Source organism: Protopterus annectens, chromosome 14.part0 (assembly GCF_019279795.1).
Source record: "Protopterus annectens isolate FY-2018-M chromosome 14.part0, PAN1.0, whole genome shotgun sequence".
NCBI lineage: Eukaryota > Metazoa > Chordata > Ceratodontiformes > Protopteridae > Protopterus > Protopterus annectens.
The window spans coordinates 878,765,021-878,781,592 of record NC_056748.1 but is presented as its reverse complement, the minus strand read 5'-3'; the positions used below and the strand labels follow the sequence as shown (position 1 = coordinate 878,781,592).

Sequence of the window (16,572 nt, the reverse complement as noted above, 5' to 3'; positions counted from 1 at the left end):
ATAATTGTCATATGTTCCTAAATATCTAACAATCAAGTGGCACAGATAGAATTGCCTAGCCTCATATGAAATCTTGGGCCTAAATTAGTTTGCCGAAATAAACCTATTCGTCGACCCCTATTCAGCAAAAATCGCTTCAGAGATTCACTGAATTTACCAAGGGCAAAGACGTGGTTGGCCAACTACAGAACTTTGCCCTTTTCTCCACTGTAGTGAGATCTTGGAGTTGGTATATATAGTTAGGGCGGTGTGTGGGAGGGGTGGGTTCAGTTCATTTAGATGTTGGTCCGTTGTACTGCAGGCAAGTATTTCCTTGCCCTTGGTAAATTCAGTGAATCACTGAAGGGATTTTCACTGAATAGGGGTCAGTAAATAGGTGTTTGCTGAAATAAAATTTCGGCGAACTAATAGACCCGAAATCTCATGGCTTTATGAAGAAAATGCTGCTGGCGGTAATTGTATAGCTTGAAAGGTTACGAAGATATATTAAACTGTTTATATAACATTACAAAAATCAATATTTGGCTTATAAAATCCAGTTTGACTTAGAATTAAATGAATGCTGTCACTGTTAAGATTGCTTTGTTCTAAATAGTTTTGACATTTACAATTTTTTAGTAACACTTATGGTTCTAGAGATATGACCATTTATTTGAATTTGTGAGTCTATAACTTAATTTTTTTTAAAAGCTCATGCCACACCCACTGGAAGATAGGCTACAAACTTGAAAGAGCTCCATTGGAGGGAATGAGTTAAGAAATGTAAGAGTCCAGCAAGGCAGGGTATCTTTTCAGTGCTGCTTATGAGGCAGCCTGTCCTCTATTAATATTCATGGTTGCTGGATAGATAAGCAACCCAAGGAAGAGTGCTTACATTCATCAGATTAACAAGTAAGGGAAGAAGTAAGTCATTATTGTGTTGAAACGATTCTTTGCAAAATACAGAACTGTGAAAATAAAATTAATGTTTGCTTTAAGCATGTTGTTATTAAAGATAATTTCTCACAACCAAATGTAGAACAGTCAGGGTGTTTCTTTTTATTTCTAATATTGTCATTTTTCTGTTTTGCTTTCCCTGCAGATCTTCCTATGCACTTAAATGCTGCAATGTTTGAAGCCAATGGTGGTTGTGGATTTGTTTTGAAACCCCCGGTTTTCTGGGACAAGAACTGCTTAATGTATCAGCAGTTTTGTCCTTTAGAACGAGAAACAATGGACAATGTGGAACCTGTTGTTTACTCACTGATGGTAATTATATATGTTGTTTTCTGAATTAAGTACAAAGTAAGATGTGGTCTGATTATTTTGATAATGCAGAACAAAGTAGGAACAGAACATAATCCTTTTTGTTACAATTATTATAGCTGCACTACATAACTGGGGTGCAAGTTATGCAGGTATTCACTTATTGAAAAGTGGTCCAGGTTACGTGGCCGAAAAGTGTGGTATGAGTTATAGCCTGGTAATGCAGGGGTGCTCTCTGGAGCCTTGAACCAGGTCTCCATCACTGCACAGATGTCGATGTTCTCCATTTTAAGGAGTGCCTAGAGTGAGTGCATTTTGAGGTTTAGACTTCTAGCATTGAGTGGCATTACCCTCAGTTTCTGCTTGCCTGTTGCTGTTACGGTGGTGAATTTGTCATTTGAACCTTATGTAAAAAAGGCACTATAGGGGCAGCAAGAGCCTTAGCCAGTATCTGGAATCCTAGGGGTGACAGGTGCAGGCCAGCTCTGGCAAAGCATCGTGGTCTGTCGACCATGTCGTCCCAGGCAGACAGATACTGGATCCCTGTAGAATGACACCAGAAGCTTAGCCAATTGTTGAAGTCAGTCATTTTGTCCTTGTACTGTGACATCATTCTGAGTGAAGGCAGGATGCTACTCAGGGCTAGGGTCATACTTGCCTGGGCTACAAGATCGGAGAGCTCTTCCATGTCTCTCTTCATGTAGTCCAGGGAGGTACATCTCAGGTCATTCACACCAACATGGACAATGACAGAGTCATATTTGTACTTGTTGTCTAGTGACCTGAGTGCATGGGTTATGTGGCGGATCCTGGAACATGACAGGCAGATGACAGTGAACTTCTCCTTGTTTAGCCTGATGAGTAGGACATCAGTGTACCTGATTATAGAGTCACCTAGTGTTTTGGGTACGTTGTTTTGTCTAATATATTATATATGTTATAATATTATATATATAGGTTCATAGGTAGGTACTAGGCTATCGGCCCAAAGCCTACGTAAGCCAAGCCAGCAAAGTACCATAGCTTACGCCACCCAAGAAAGTTATATTCCTGTGCCACTGTCCAACAGAGACACAGAAGTGATCCCCGGGGTGTATTTCCTATCTCCCATCCACTCATCAAGATTTTTCTTGAAGGGTGCTAATGAAGAGCGTTGCTTGACATAGATGGGTAGCTTGTTCCAAAGTATAGGAAGTCTCTGGGACAGGAATCTATCCCTCCAGCATGTCCTGTTTATTGTGGTGACAAGGTTTGGGTCCCTAGAGCGTGTAGCTCTGAGGGATTGGGATTTCTTTAGGTGTAGCATGTCCAACAGCTCTGGGTTTGACATAGCTTTATATGTTAGGCAGAGATCACCTCGGAGTAGGCGATATGCTACAGAGTAAAGCTGGAGTTTTTGAGGCGGTCAGTGTAGCACATTTGTTTGAGGCCAGTAATCCTCTTTGTGAGGTACTTCTTTGGCCTTTCCAGCTGCTGCAGATGTCTTGTGAGGTACATTCCAAAAGGGGCGTTGTACTCTATAATGGGTGTAATGAGTGATGAGTAGAGGGGAACAATGACCTCTTTTTTCCTGGATGAGAACCCTTTTATGATGAGGTGTGCCATGTAGAAGGACTTCCTGACTACTGTGCCGATGTGACTATCAAAGGAGAGACTACTGTCCACCTGGGTCCCAAGGTCTCATCACGCATTTGATGTTAAGTAGATTGCTGCCTATGTTGGTAGTTCATGGGTACAGAGTTTTTACCAAAGGGGATGACACTGAACTTTTTGGCAATGAGCTTGAGGCCATGGCTCTGACACCAGGCATCTGTCTCAGTGAGGACCTTCTGTAGGATGTCCACATCATTTGGGGACTTGACTAAGGCTCCTAGTTTGCAGTCATCTGCGAACTTCGTTAGCCAGAGGCCTTCTGTGTTAGCCTGTACTTCAGAGAAGTGGATACCAAACAGGAGAGGTCCCAGGACGGAACCCTGTGGTACTCCACTTGTCACTGATTGGAGTCTGCAACTTTCACAGTGTGGTTTCTGTCAGTGAGCCAGCTGGCAACCCATCTTGTGACGTAGGAATTTATACCTAGTTTAGTGAGTTTAGCTGTAATTCCAGAATGGGGGATGGTGTCAAAAGCCTTGGCGAGGTCAACATAGGCTGTGTGAACCACCTTACCCTCATCCACGGCTTGCGTGACTGCCTCAAAGAAGTTGATCAGGTTCAGGAGGCATGATCTGCCTTTCACAAACCTGAACTGGGTGGGATCCAGAGTTTGGAGGTTACCAATGTCTTTGTTTATGAGTTCCATGATTATACGTTCCATGGCCTTGCAGACCAGGCTCAACAGGCTAATATGTCAATAGTTCCCAGGATCAGTGGTGGCTCCGCCTTTGTGAAGTGGAATAACTGTTGCTGTGTGCCATTCAGTGGGCACAAAGCCTGATGCGAGGCTATTATTGAACATGGTGCTTAAGTGGGGAGCCAGTTCGTTCTGAAGTTCATGTAAAACGCAGCCTGGGATGTTGTCCGGTCCCATGGATGCTGTGTTTTTGGCTTTAGAGAGTGCAGCTTTTACCTGCATAGTTGTGATTACAGGGACTCTGCATTCTTCCTGTATAGATATGGGCCCTTTAGGGGGTGAGAGGGTGGTAAAGTTAGCACTGAACCGATCTGCTAGAATGTTGGCAATATCAGTTGGTTCTGTAATTTTCGTGCCTTTGTGCTGTAACTCAGAGCAGATCTGGGTGTTGCCATCTAGATTCTTGACATAGCTATAGAATGCTTTGTGGTTGTCCTTGGATTTAGTCTCGATTTTGTTTTCGTAGCTATATATGTTTGCCCATAATATCTGAATAAGTGAGTGGGATATTCATGACAGCATCAAGGAAACATTTTCCTACTGTGTTTTTTTACTTAAGTTTTGGATTTTTCTTGATATATTGACTGATTTTCTTAGTATATTTTATTTTTTATTTATTTTCCATTTGTTTACCAGGTTAGTCCGACTGAACACAAGGTGACCGTTTTCAGCAAAGGTTCGGGGAGAAAAGCTCCAGATACATAGTAAACAATTATAAAAATAATAAAAATAAATTATACAAACATAGCTATTTTGTACAAAGAGCACAGAAAATATAAAAGGACTAAAATCAGAGTTTTACAATTGATGCAGCATACAGTGGTTAGAATACTGAGAAACAATTAAACAAGATAATATAAAACAAATATACAATTGCTTGAACATAAATTCAGAAAGAAGTTTCCATAGACAAACAGGGTCATAAACTAGAAATCATAACTATACTGATATGATTTATATTGTATTTGTCTTGTTTTAATGATGGTATATGTGTGTGTATTATTGTACGTGTCATATGTGCACAAATATTTGTATTAATCTATGTATTTACAGTATATTGACAAAGTACTGGGTCACGTCAGAGGCTTGGGAGGTCATTGTTACGAAAACTGAGAACTGTTGTAAAGCTTGGCATTGAATACCATAAGTTCAGGTTATGCTATAAGAGAATAACTATGCAAAGATAACCATGTCAGCAGCCAAAATGCATTCTAAACTGAATGTTTTACTCTGCACATTAAGAAATGGATAGATTGGCCCAAACTCAGGACTGATGGCTGTGCTTTGTTTTTTTTTTTGTTTGTTTTTATTCCTGGTGTAATGCTATTCAGAAGTGAATAGACATATAAGGAAACAGTTTTAGTGGCAGACCAGGCTGTGAATTATTTGATGTCTATTGTCATGCAAAGCTGATGAAATAATTGAATCTACCCAAGCTGGAAATGTGAGACTGTAGCCCACTGAAGGAGGGACGATGGGAGGAGTAACTTGGCCAGGAATTGAAACTTGCAAAACTGCTCCTTGTGAAAAGTCTTTTTTATCTCAGTAATTTGTTGACACTTTTTCAAGTTACTTTCAGAGAATGCATAGTACATCAATAGGAACAACATTTGTAAAACTCAGCACATTCCAGTCAATGACACATGAGCACTCTCAGACTTGGCATTTTTTTCAGGTGGTCCATTCTAAGTGAATGGAAGTCTAGTCTGACAATAAATGGTAGGGCTATTTGTTCTCACAGTCTGTGCATTGAGACAGAGTTAACTTTCCAAAGGAATCACAATGTCTGCCCCTATGAGGGCAGATGAGTAAAAAAATAAATAAAATTAGGAATGAATACTTATTTTGCTGCAGACAGCTTTAGGTGGTGCAGTAAATCATGGCAAGATAAAAAATATATGTTTTTTCATTGTTTGCCCGTAGTGGTCCTTTAAGCCCCTTCCCACATTAGTAATGCATGCTCACCCTAACCCTAGTGATGCATGTTATTGTAAAAAGACTCTGTTGCACTACCACTATTCAGACAAGTTTGATCTGAATTTTGTAAAGTCATGTTTAGTACATCAAAAAAAGAAATATACTGAGCTTCAGTTGTGTGTTGTCAGTATTATGAATGGCTGACTTGTTTTGTTTGATGCTTTATGTTTCAAACATTTAAAGTGGCTTCATCTGTGAGCATATCTGTATATGGTTACAGCTGACTTGGTTGACACATGTTTGTGCAATGCAACTGAGTAGCTTTAAAATGTCAGTGAAAGACTAACTTGGGCAAGTACCAGCTGGTCATCAAAAGTAAATGGTGGGGCAGGGAGTCTGAGTGTGAATGTGTATGGTGTGTTGTACAGCCAGGCTAAGGGAATAAATTTAGTGTGTGTGTGTGTGTGTGTGTGTGTGTGTGTGTGTGTGTGTGTGTGTGTGTGTGTGTTAGAGTAAGGGTTTGGTAAGGGGATAGACTGAATGTGTTTGGTAAAGGGATAGATAGGGCTGCACTACCTTTCTCATCTGTACTGACCCTAACCAAAATCTAAGACCTACCCCTGCCCTTTACACTAACCATAACCATACTCAATAAATTACAAAAATCCCTTTCCCTGTCCGAGAGACTTCCCATACTCTGGAGCAAACTACCTATCTGTATCAAACAAAGCTCCTCATTAGCACTCTTCAAGAAAAATCTTGATGATTGGATGGGAGACAGGAAATTCACCCCGGGGATCACTTCTGCGGCTCTGCTTGACAGGGGCACAGGAAAATAATTTTCTTGGGTGGCGAAAGCCAGGGTACCTTTTTGGCTAGGCTTATATAGGCCCTGGGGCCAATAGCCTAGTTACCTACATATGAACCTAACAGTGCGACTACATGACAAGAAAGGAAACAGAGGATACACAACACAATAATGCATAAAACTAAATTTATCCACATAACTAACCCTTATCCTAAGCCTAATCTGCAGACACTTGCACATCCACACCAACAGTTTTAAGACAGTCTTGCGCATCTTCTCAACCACCACTCTTTCATTCCAACATTAATTTTCCTGCACTCACTTCTATCTACTTATACTATGTAAATCTATATCTCAAGTACAAAATGTGATTCATACAAATGAGCATCCACTCATTTGTGCATTCTCTCTTTTACATCCACAAAAACTTTTCAGTCAAACAAATATTCATCCTTTTGAATTACAACCATACATATATATATATATATATATATATATATATATATATATATATATATATATATATATATATTTATATCACAAACACGATACACACACTATCAAAGTGGGTGACTCCACATCAACCAGCAGACATATTACCAGCAGGGTACCACAGGAGGCAGTGCTGGGCCCCCTACTATTTAGTATATACTTTTCAAAAAGTTCAGGTCAAAACTAAAGGGGTTGTGGCTGACCAATTTTGCAGATAAGTGCAAACTGGGTGCAATTACTGAATCCCCAAATGATGTCAGTATACTCCAAGAGGGTCTTACGTGGACGAGTGAATTGAGTCTTAGTCACAGTCTCAAACTGAATGCAAAGAAATGCATCATCATTCCCTTTGGCACAAACACTGTCCCTTCCCTCTATCAAATCAACAACAGTACCCTAAGTAAACACAAAGTGATTAAGGGACTTTGGATCACAAGTTCAGTATGACCTTAACTTTGACTACCATGTGCCTACTGTAGTAAGGAAGTCTTTCTACGTAGCACTCTTGATTAGTAAAGGCATCCCCTCCAGAGTAAAATATATCATAAGCCCTCTGTACTCAGCACTAATCCAGCCCATAATTGAGTATAACGTCCCATTCGGCATGCACCATACAAAGCACCTGCAGCAATTGGAGAGACCTCAGAGGTTTCTAGCAAAGAAGATCAAGGGACTCCAGCACTTGCCTTACACAGACTGACTAAAATCCCTGTCACTATACTCTGTTTCTTAGAGGAGACTTATGCCTAGCTTACAGAGCAATCTCAGAAACAAACCTAATGAACTTGCTGCATATCTGTAAATCGAACAAGGCTAGGGCTACCCATTCCAGGGACCTAAATATGGCCTGCAACTTAAATAAGACATGCTGGAGGGACAGATTTATCTCCCAGCAACTGCTGCATCTTTGGAATAGACTAACTTTTCATGTGAAACAGGGCACCTCTATGACACTGTTCAAGAGGAACCTGGACGAGTGGATGGGGCAGTGTAAATTCTTACTGGGGTTAGCACCCACAACCCTCCTGGACATGGGCAGCCATTACTAAATGCAACCTTGCATATTTAACTAACATTTCTATGGTATTACAAAACAGTTAGGCTTGAAATGACCTCTGGGTCGATAGCATAGTGATCTCCTGTGATCCTATGAGTCCTTAAATCTAATTAACTGCACACATTTCCAGAAGATGTATTCCCAATTTCACCTTTTCTTCCCTTCACAAGTCTCATAACTGTTCCCTACTTGAGGCAAAATCCTCTTATGTCTGCTTGGATTATAAAGGTACCACTGTACAGATTTCCATTCAGATATCCAAAATCTTCTACAGCATACCTAGGGAACTTACAAATTTGCTCACATTTTTCTTCTGTAATTTGTTGTTCCAATATTCCTTCTCAAACTTTTCTACTCTGCTGTGATTGATTTCTTACAGTTATAATGCAGTTTATAGTCGGTGTTAATTGTTCCTTTCTTGATAATGTCTTCTGTTATCTCATTTACTAAAAACCATACCAAAGCTGGTCTTTCTGTCAATATTCACTTCTGTCTCTCTCTCACTATCTACATTTTGCTAACAGTCCCTGATGACTCTCTGAACTGCAAGTCAGATGCCTGCTTGGCTTCAGCCCATTCTATCACTTTGCCTTTTTACCATATTTTCTCCCAGCAGTATGGTTCCTTTGCTAATGTCTGCCACTTAATTTCTGCCATGTTGTGCATGTTTTCTGTACTCTTAGTTGCATGCATTCCAACTGGCACCTTTCTCCACTCCCTCACTGGTTTAATCTTTATAATTTTTGCTGCCAGTTTATAGTATTCTGTGTAATCACTGATCTTCTCCTCAAGGGCTGGCTTTCATAACTGTAGTCCCTCTGCATATCCCTTGTACTTCCACCTTTTTCCAACATTGTTTTTGTTGTTCTTTGATATATATCCCTCTGCCTGTGTTATATATATATATATATACACACACACACACACACACACACACACATATATATATATATATATATATATATATATATATATATATATATGTGTATAGTAGCAACCATTGAATGGCTACTATGCCAGCATCTGTAATGTCCACAAACAAATGTCTGTGTATACTCTCATGCTAATCTGAAGAACAAGCAAATAATAAAACAGTGCTTTTGTAGTGGGGCAATCCCCCTGCACTCCCAAACGTGGAAGGCTGCACCCCACCAGACATACAGCCCCTGTTTTTTTTCCAACTCCAAGATTTCACAGTTCCATGGGAAAAGGCATATTCCCCAACCCAAGGAATTGTCCAGTCTTGTACAACTATTGACCATCTGTTTTCTCAATCAAAGCATGTTGACAAACAGAGGTTGAGTTTAGCTTAAATTGCTTAAAGTATCTTTTTAGATCAGGTAGTCCTAATCCACACTAAACTGTAGGAAGAATCCATCTATCCTACTTTTTTCTTGCTCTTTTCCCATCCCAAATGAATTCTTTCAACTCTTTATTTCCTTCCACAACTTTTCCTTTGACTGATAAAATTATTCCCAGCCTGTGTACAGGACTAAAGGAATTAGAACATTTTCTCTTCCTGTATCTTACTCTGTATGTCCATGGCTATTAGCTTCTGATCTATTTTTTAAAAACTCTTATGTTAGGTCTCTTCCCATATATCTTTAACTACTGCAACAAAATAATTTTTAATCCATATATCTAAACACTTAATCTTTTCATATCCTCATAAAGATGGCTGTTGTTGAACTAATTCATGTGTAGGCATACAATTATAGTTATAGCCTTTGCTTTACCTTCATTTATTTTATATCCCAAAAATTTCTGAAACTGTATTAAAATGTCCTGTAGCATCCTAATGTCATATTTAGGTTAAGTACAAGATGATATCTGCAAACAGAGCTAGTTTTCTTGACTATCACACCAATTATATCTCTGAATTTGTGAATTCTTCATCTTTTTTAGCTAAAGAATCCAAATATGTTACAAATAAGAGAGGGAAAGGAGTACATTCAGGACTGGTTCCTCTTTTCAAACTCAACCTATAAGAAAAGACTCCTCTCACCTTTAATTTTGCCTCTAATCCATCAATCCACAATGCAGATATCACTGCCTTTCAGAACAATAGTAAGCATTTTTTTTCAAATGTTCAACACCTGCTTTCCTATCAACTTCAAAACTTCTACAGGAATCCCATCCATTTGGTAACTTGTCTTATTTATTTCAAGACCCTCATTTGATTAACCTTTTCCAGCACAAAGTCCGTATAGATGTTTCTCTTGTGTAAGTGCTACACCCTGCTCAACATATTCCATGTACAATCAAATGTCAGTAAATAATAAATAAATGTAGGCCACCTAAAAAAAACTAGTACTAACTAAGCAAACATTTTGCCAAGCCCAGTGACTCCTTGATTATAACTCGTACCTCTAAACATGTGACTTGCTTGACCCTTCTAAATATTCTGGAGTATACTTAGACAGCACAGTTCTTAATACTGGATGAACCCAAACTTTGAGGCCATAAGTAAATCCATTGAGGAAGAAGTTAAAACATTTCTATTGGACCTTTTTCCTGATGTATGACAATTTACATGAACAAGTTTCTCTGTTATGTCATCCATGACTGTCATGTCATCTGCCTTTTCTTCCACCCAGCCTGAATGGCTGCTATTGACTTGTAGCTGTAAAAGAGTATCAAGATATTTGGATTAGCTTCTGTCAAGCACTTCTGAGATAGCTCAAAGTCTTCACAACAGTTATTTCTTCTGTTTTCACTGGGTACAAGATTTACTCTGTGAACTTATATGGGGGGTTCTCAATCCCTAAGTAACCCCTCAAGTGGTAGCACATTTTGTAGAAATTAGATAACATCCATTTCTCAGAAAGCATAATTTTAATATATGAAAAGCAATGATCCATTTTGTTCAGTCTATAGTAATCTGTGGAACAGATCTTCCACATTCAGACTTGGACCCTGGCAAAGCCCAGCGTATTAAAAAAGATGTGGCTTTCGGGCTGAGAATTTCTGAACCAGTATTTTTACACTTGTCATACTCTTGACAGAATTCTGTCAGTCATATTGCCTTGTTTCTGGGATGTACATCCAAGAACTGAGGCTCGTGGGATCATATCTTCAAGTTTTGCCCAGGGAAATTTTCACTTAAGCAAGGTCTAGCATCTTTATTAAGGGCATTATGTCCATAAAAGCAATTCACACTCTCTACCACTTTGTTCTTTTTTTGTTGTCTGGGAGGCAAAAAAATTGTTTCCAAGTATAGCTTTTATACATAGTTAATAGTTAATAAATCTGTTACAGAAAAAGTCCTTCTCCCCATTATTTATGCATGATCTCCATAATTATTCTTGGTTGTTCATATACAAAATATGCGGGCTAAAAACTACTATGGAAATGTAAGGCTAGGCTTCTTAAGATCCTCACAGATCAACAGTCACCTATGAACTTATTTGTTAAAAGTTGTATAGCAGTCTAACTCATTTTCTGATAAATGAGTATTTCGGTCTAAAACCACATCTACTTCATATCAGATTTTTTGGCTTATAATTAAAAGCAGACTTTATCATTGTAAGGTGCTCATTTATGAGGTACTCTCAAATTAACACCTCACATTTTCAAGCGAAATACCTTGAGTAATTTAACTACAAGAAACATTTTCCCTCTTGTACCTTTACCTTAAAATGCCATTGGCTTCCAAAAGTCAGTGATCTAGTTAGAAGATATTTAGAAGATATAGCCTATGCATCTTTCTGGTGGCTCTCATTTGCCAAGAGAGGTTCTATGATAGAGAGGATTTTGAGTGTATGTGTAACACATAAGTTTAGTCAACTTGTGTTTGTAAAATAGATCCAATGTACTTGGATTAGCTTCTGTCAAAAGGAAGAGTAATTTCTTTTGAGTCTTCTAAGACAGCTCAAAATCTCCTCACTAGTTCTGAACTTCTCCATTACTGATATGACTCACAGAGTAGGGAGTACCTTTGCTCATTTTAAGTTCAGTAACATATCTCCTTAATTGTGGTGATTTGTCTGCAAATGTGTTCTGACATCAACTCTTACAGTAAGGCAATTATATGAAATATGTGAACCTTTGGCATCTATCAATTTTTAAACTCCACGTATACCTTCCCAGTCATTAAAACTGACATTTTTTGTCAGTATTGGTAAAGTGCTTTATTTTGACTGGTGCCCTACAGTTGCTCATAAACTAACACTGACCACTCCTACCCTTTAAGAATAAACCAAAACCATTAAGTCTCCTTATATAAACCTTTCATAAACTTGTACCTTCTGTCTGACATTCCTTATTCACTGAAATCAGAAAACTGTTTAATCTGCATCTCTTTAGGAGTGCTTCCCTTAACTGCCTCTCAGTGTCTACACAATGTAAGTGTTGCTTAGTAAACAAAGATAGTTTCCCTCCACTTGTAATCACTACAGCAGTTGTAGGTTTATGTCTCTTATAGTTCTTCACCATGTCATTTTATTTATTTATTTTTTTATGTTTTGTTTTGAATTATTTAACCAACAAATCATTTATGCTGTAGAATTATGTATATTGATCAGAGTACATATTATACTACTAATTGTATTTCATTCTGATAAATTCATTTGTAAGTATTCCTTGCTTATTCAAAGGGACCTCCATTGTGCAACACACAGACACCCCACTCACCAGGTTAGATGAGGAGAAGATAATGGTTAGTTGCCTATGCGGAGCCAGGATCTGTAGTTCCATGCACACACTGAAATGATTGTACCCCATGTACTAATATTATTTTATCATAGTCCATGTGAGTGCAAATGACCTGAGATGTGTCTCACTGGACAATATGAAAAGAGGCATAATGGATCTCCCAGAATGTGTCACAGACAGGTACATATGTGCCTTGCATTGGGCACCATTCTACCATTACCAAGGATGGTACCATTGTAGGAACTTAAATGGTTGATTTTAATAATTGTCCTAGTTTCTGGTGTCACTCCAGGGGAATTCAATATCTGTTGGCATGGGAGGACATGGTCAGTAGACCACGTTGTTTTGCCAAATATGAGTTGCACCTGTCCATCCTAGGCCTTTGGATTTGATTAAAACTGTATCCAGTCCCTTGCAGCCTTTTTTAGGCAATGCCAGAAAGACAAAACTGCCAATATAGTGAAAAAGTCTTCAAGCAACCTTAAGGTATTACTGTTCAATGCTAAGAACCTAAACAAAAAACTCCATATTCTTCAAGCCCTCCTCACTCTGGACAATGTAGACATCTGTGCCATGACTGGTTTAAAGACATAGAAAGTACTCCAACAGTGCAAGGCTACATTGAATTCCACACTTTTAGACCAACAACATCACAGCCTGAGGCCAAAGGTGGACGTGTCTTGATCTACGTCAGCAATAAACATACCTCCAGAATGGTTAAACAGGATGGTGCCATGGAGGTCATACAAGTGCAAGTCACCATAGTTAAGTTCCCTCATCATTTCATGGTTAGCTACAAGTCGCCATCTATGCCCCTAGAGTCTCACAACTCTTAGCTAAACTTACTAGAGGTGGTCACCATCCAAACAAACAACAGGTCACCTTAACTACCCCTCTGTAGACTGGGAAACTTACATTGCCTTAAACTTACAGGCACAGTGTTTCCAGGACTTTATTAAGAAAAACACCCTGGAGCAGATAGTGCATGCTCCAACCAGAGGACCAAACATATCTGGTACTCACCAACATGAGAGAGCACTGCACCCCCCTGTATCATATCCTCACTACTGAGGTTAGATCAAAAAGCTGTCTCTTTTGAAGTAAAAATCAACCCAGAATACCCAGCTAAACAAGTAACAGATAAGAACTGCTCTAAGGCAAACTACATAGGTTCATAGGTAGGTACTAGGCTATCAGCCTGAGGGCCTACGTAAGCCTAACCAACAAGGTTCCCTGGCTTATGCCACCCAAGAAAGTTATTTTCCTGTGCCACTGTCCAGCAGAGACACAGAAGTGATCCCTGGGGTGTATTTCCTATTTCCCATCCACTCATCAAGATTTTTCTTGAAGAGTGCTAATGAAGAACTTTGCATGACATAGATGGGTAGCCTGTTCCAGAGTATGGGAAGTCTCTGGGACAGGAATCTATCCCTCCAACATGTCCTGTTTATTGTGGTGACAAGGTTTAGGTCTCCAGACCGTGTAGCTCGGAGGGATTGGGATTTGCTTACATGTAGCATGTCCAACAGCTCTGGGTTTGACATATCTTTATATGTTAAGCAGAGATCACCTCGAAGTAGGCGATATGCTACGGAATAAAGCTGGAGTTTTTTGAGACGGTCAGTGTAGGGCATCTGTTTGAGACCAGTAATCCTCTTTGTAAGGTACTTCTGCGGCCTTTCCAGCTGCTGCAGATGTCTTGTGAGGTACATTCCAAAAGGGACGTTGTACTCTATAATGGGTCTAATGAGTGTTGAGTAGAGGGGAACAATGACCTCTTTTTTCCTGGATGAGAACCCTTTTATGATGAGGTGTGCCACGTAGAAGGACTTCCTGACTACTGTGGCGATGTGACTATCAAAGGACAGACTACTGTCCACCTGGGTCCCAAGGTCTCTTATCAAACATTCGGTGTTAAGTAGACTGCTGTCTATGTAGTAGTTCATTGGTACAGAGTTTTTACCAAAGGGGATGACAATGCACTTTTTGGCATTGGGCTTGAGGCCATGGCTCTGACACCAGGCATCTGTCTCAACAAGGCCCTTCTGTAGGATTTCCACATCATTTGGGGACTCTACTATGGTTCCTAGTTTGCAGTCATCTGCGAACTTCATTAGCCAGAGGCCTTCTGTGTTAGCCTGTACTCCAGAGAAGTAGATACCAAACAGGAGAGGTCCCAGGACTGAACCCTGTGGTACTCCACTTGTCACTGGTTTGAGGTCAGATTTGGAGTGTGCAACTTTTACAGTGTGGGTTCTGTCAGTGAGCCAGTTGGCAACTCATCTTGTGACGTAGGGATTTATACCTAGTTTAGTGAGTTTAGCTATAATTCCAGAATGGGAGATGGTGTCAAAAGCCTTGGTGAGGTCAAGATAGGCTGTGTGAACCACCTTACCCTCATCTACGGCTTGTGACTGCCTCAAAGAAGTCAATCAGGTTCAGGAGGCATGATCTTCCTTTCACAAAACCGAACTGGGTGGGATCCAGAGTTTGGAGGTTACCAATGTCTTTGTTTATGAGTTCCATGATGATATGTTCCATGGCCTTGCAGACCAGGCTCGTCAGGCTAATAGGGCGATAGTTCCCAGGATCAGTGGTGGCTTCCCCTTTGTGGAGTGGGATAACTGTTGCTGTACGCCATTCAGTGGGCACAAAGCCTGATGTGAGGCTATGTTTGAACATGGTGCTTAGGTGGGGAGCCAGTTCGTTCTGAAGTTCATGTAAAATGCAGCCTGGGATGTTGTCCAGTCCCATGGATGCTGTGTTTTTGGCTTTAGAGAGTGCAGCTTTTACCTGCGTAGTTGTGATTACAGGGACTCTGCATTCTTCCTGTATAGTTATGGGCCCTTTAGGGGGTGGGGGGTAAAGTTAGCACTGAACCTATCTGCCAGGATGTTGGCAATATCAGTTGGTTCTGTAATTTTCATGCCATTGTGCTGTAACTCAGAGCAGATCTGGGTGTTGCCATTGAGATTCTTGACATAGCTATAGAATGCTTTGTGGTTGTCCTTAGAATCAGTGGCAATTTTGTTTTCATAGCTAGCTTTGGAGGATTTTATAAGGGATCTCAGCTTCTTACTGAGGCTGAACAGGGAGCTCCTCCACTCATGGGATTTTACTCTCTTTTGCAACAATTTCTTCCTTCTGTTATACAGTTTGTTTATGGCAGGGGACCACCAAATTGAATTCCCTTTTTTAGAAGATAGGGTCTTGGTTCTGTTTGGGATAGCATGATCCATGCACTCGTGTAAGTACTTATAGAGTGCATTTGTGTAGGATTCAGCAGTTGTAACTGTGTTGTCCATCTGCATGGGTGTCGTGAAGTTCACCACTTCTGTCTTAAGAAGCACGAAGTTGGCTTTGGAGAAATTTTTTACCATGGTTTCCTTAATGGGGGGTGGGGGCAGGATGTGGATATCAAGTGTGATTAGCTTATGTTTGGATCGGACCAACGAAGAGTTAACTTCAGGTGTGGAACACCGGTCACTCATGTTGGTAATGAATAGGTCTAGGATATTGTTGCCCCGGGTGGGGGTGTGGATAAGTTGATCCAGGGCACTGGAGTTTATGAATTCCAGAAAGCGTTGTGTGAAGGAGTTGGTACATGAGTAGTTTTCCTAGTTAATGTTGGGGTAGTTGAAATTGCCCATTATTAGGGTGTTGGGTTGAACCCTAATATTTTCCAGTACATCAAGAAAATAGGAGTTGGAATCTTGGGGCATGGTGGGGGATCTGTAGCAAGCTACAATTTAGATTGCAGTTTTTTCCCAGAGATAGTTGCTCTTGGATAACCTCGGATGCATTATGCTGAGCAACTAGCCTGGAGGTGTGGATATCCTTAATGAATATGGACTCACCTCTGCCTTTGGTGTTCTGGTCCAGGTTACATGGCTGAAAAGTGTGGTATGGGTTATAGCCTGGTAGAGCAGGGGTGCTCTCTGGAGCCTTGAACCAGGTCTCAGTCACTGCACAGATATCGATGTTCTCCATTTTAAGGAGTGCCTTGAGCGAGTGCATTTTGAGATTTAGACTTCTAGCATTGAGTAGCAT

General features: G+C 40.1%; 1 protein-coding gene across 1 annotated transcript in view; it reads left to right on the top strand.

Annotated features, from left to right (window-relative positions):
• Positions 1 to 16,572, top strand: part of PLCE1 (phospholipase C epsilon 1) — an 838,097-nt gene that overhangs the window by 657,333 nt on the left and 164,192 nt on the right. The window contains exon 24 of the mRNA XM_044055634.1: positions 1,082 to 1,248. Within this exon, the coding sequence (XP_043911569.1) occupies positions 1,082 to 1,248 (167 nt within the window). The remainder of the gene's footprint in view (positions 1 to 1,081; positions 1,249 to 16,572) is intronic.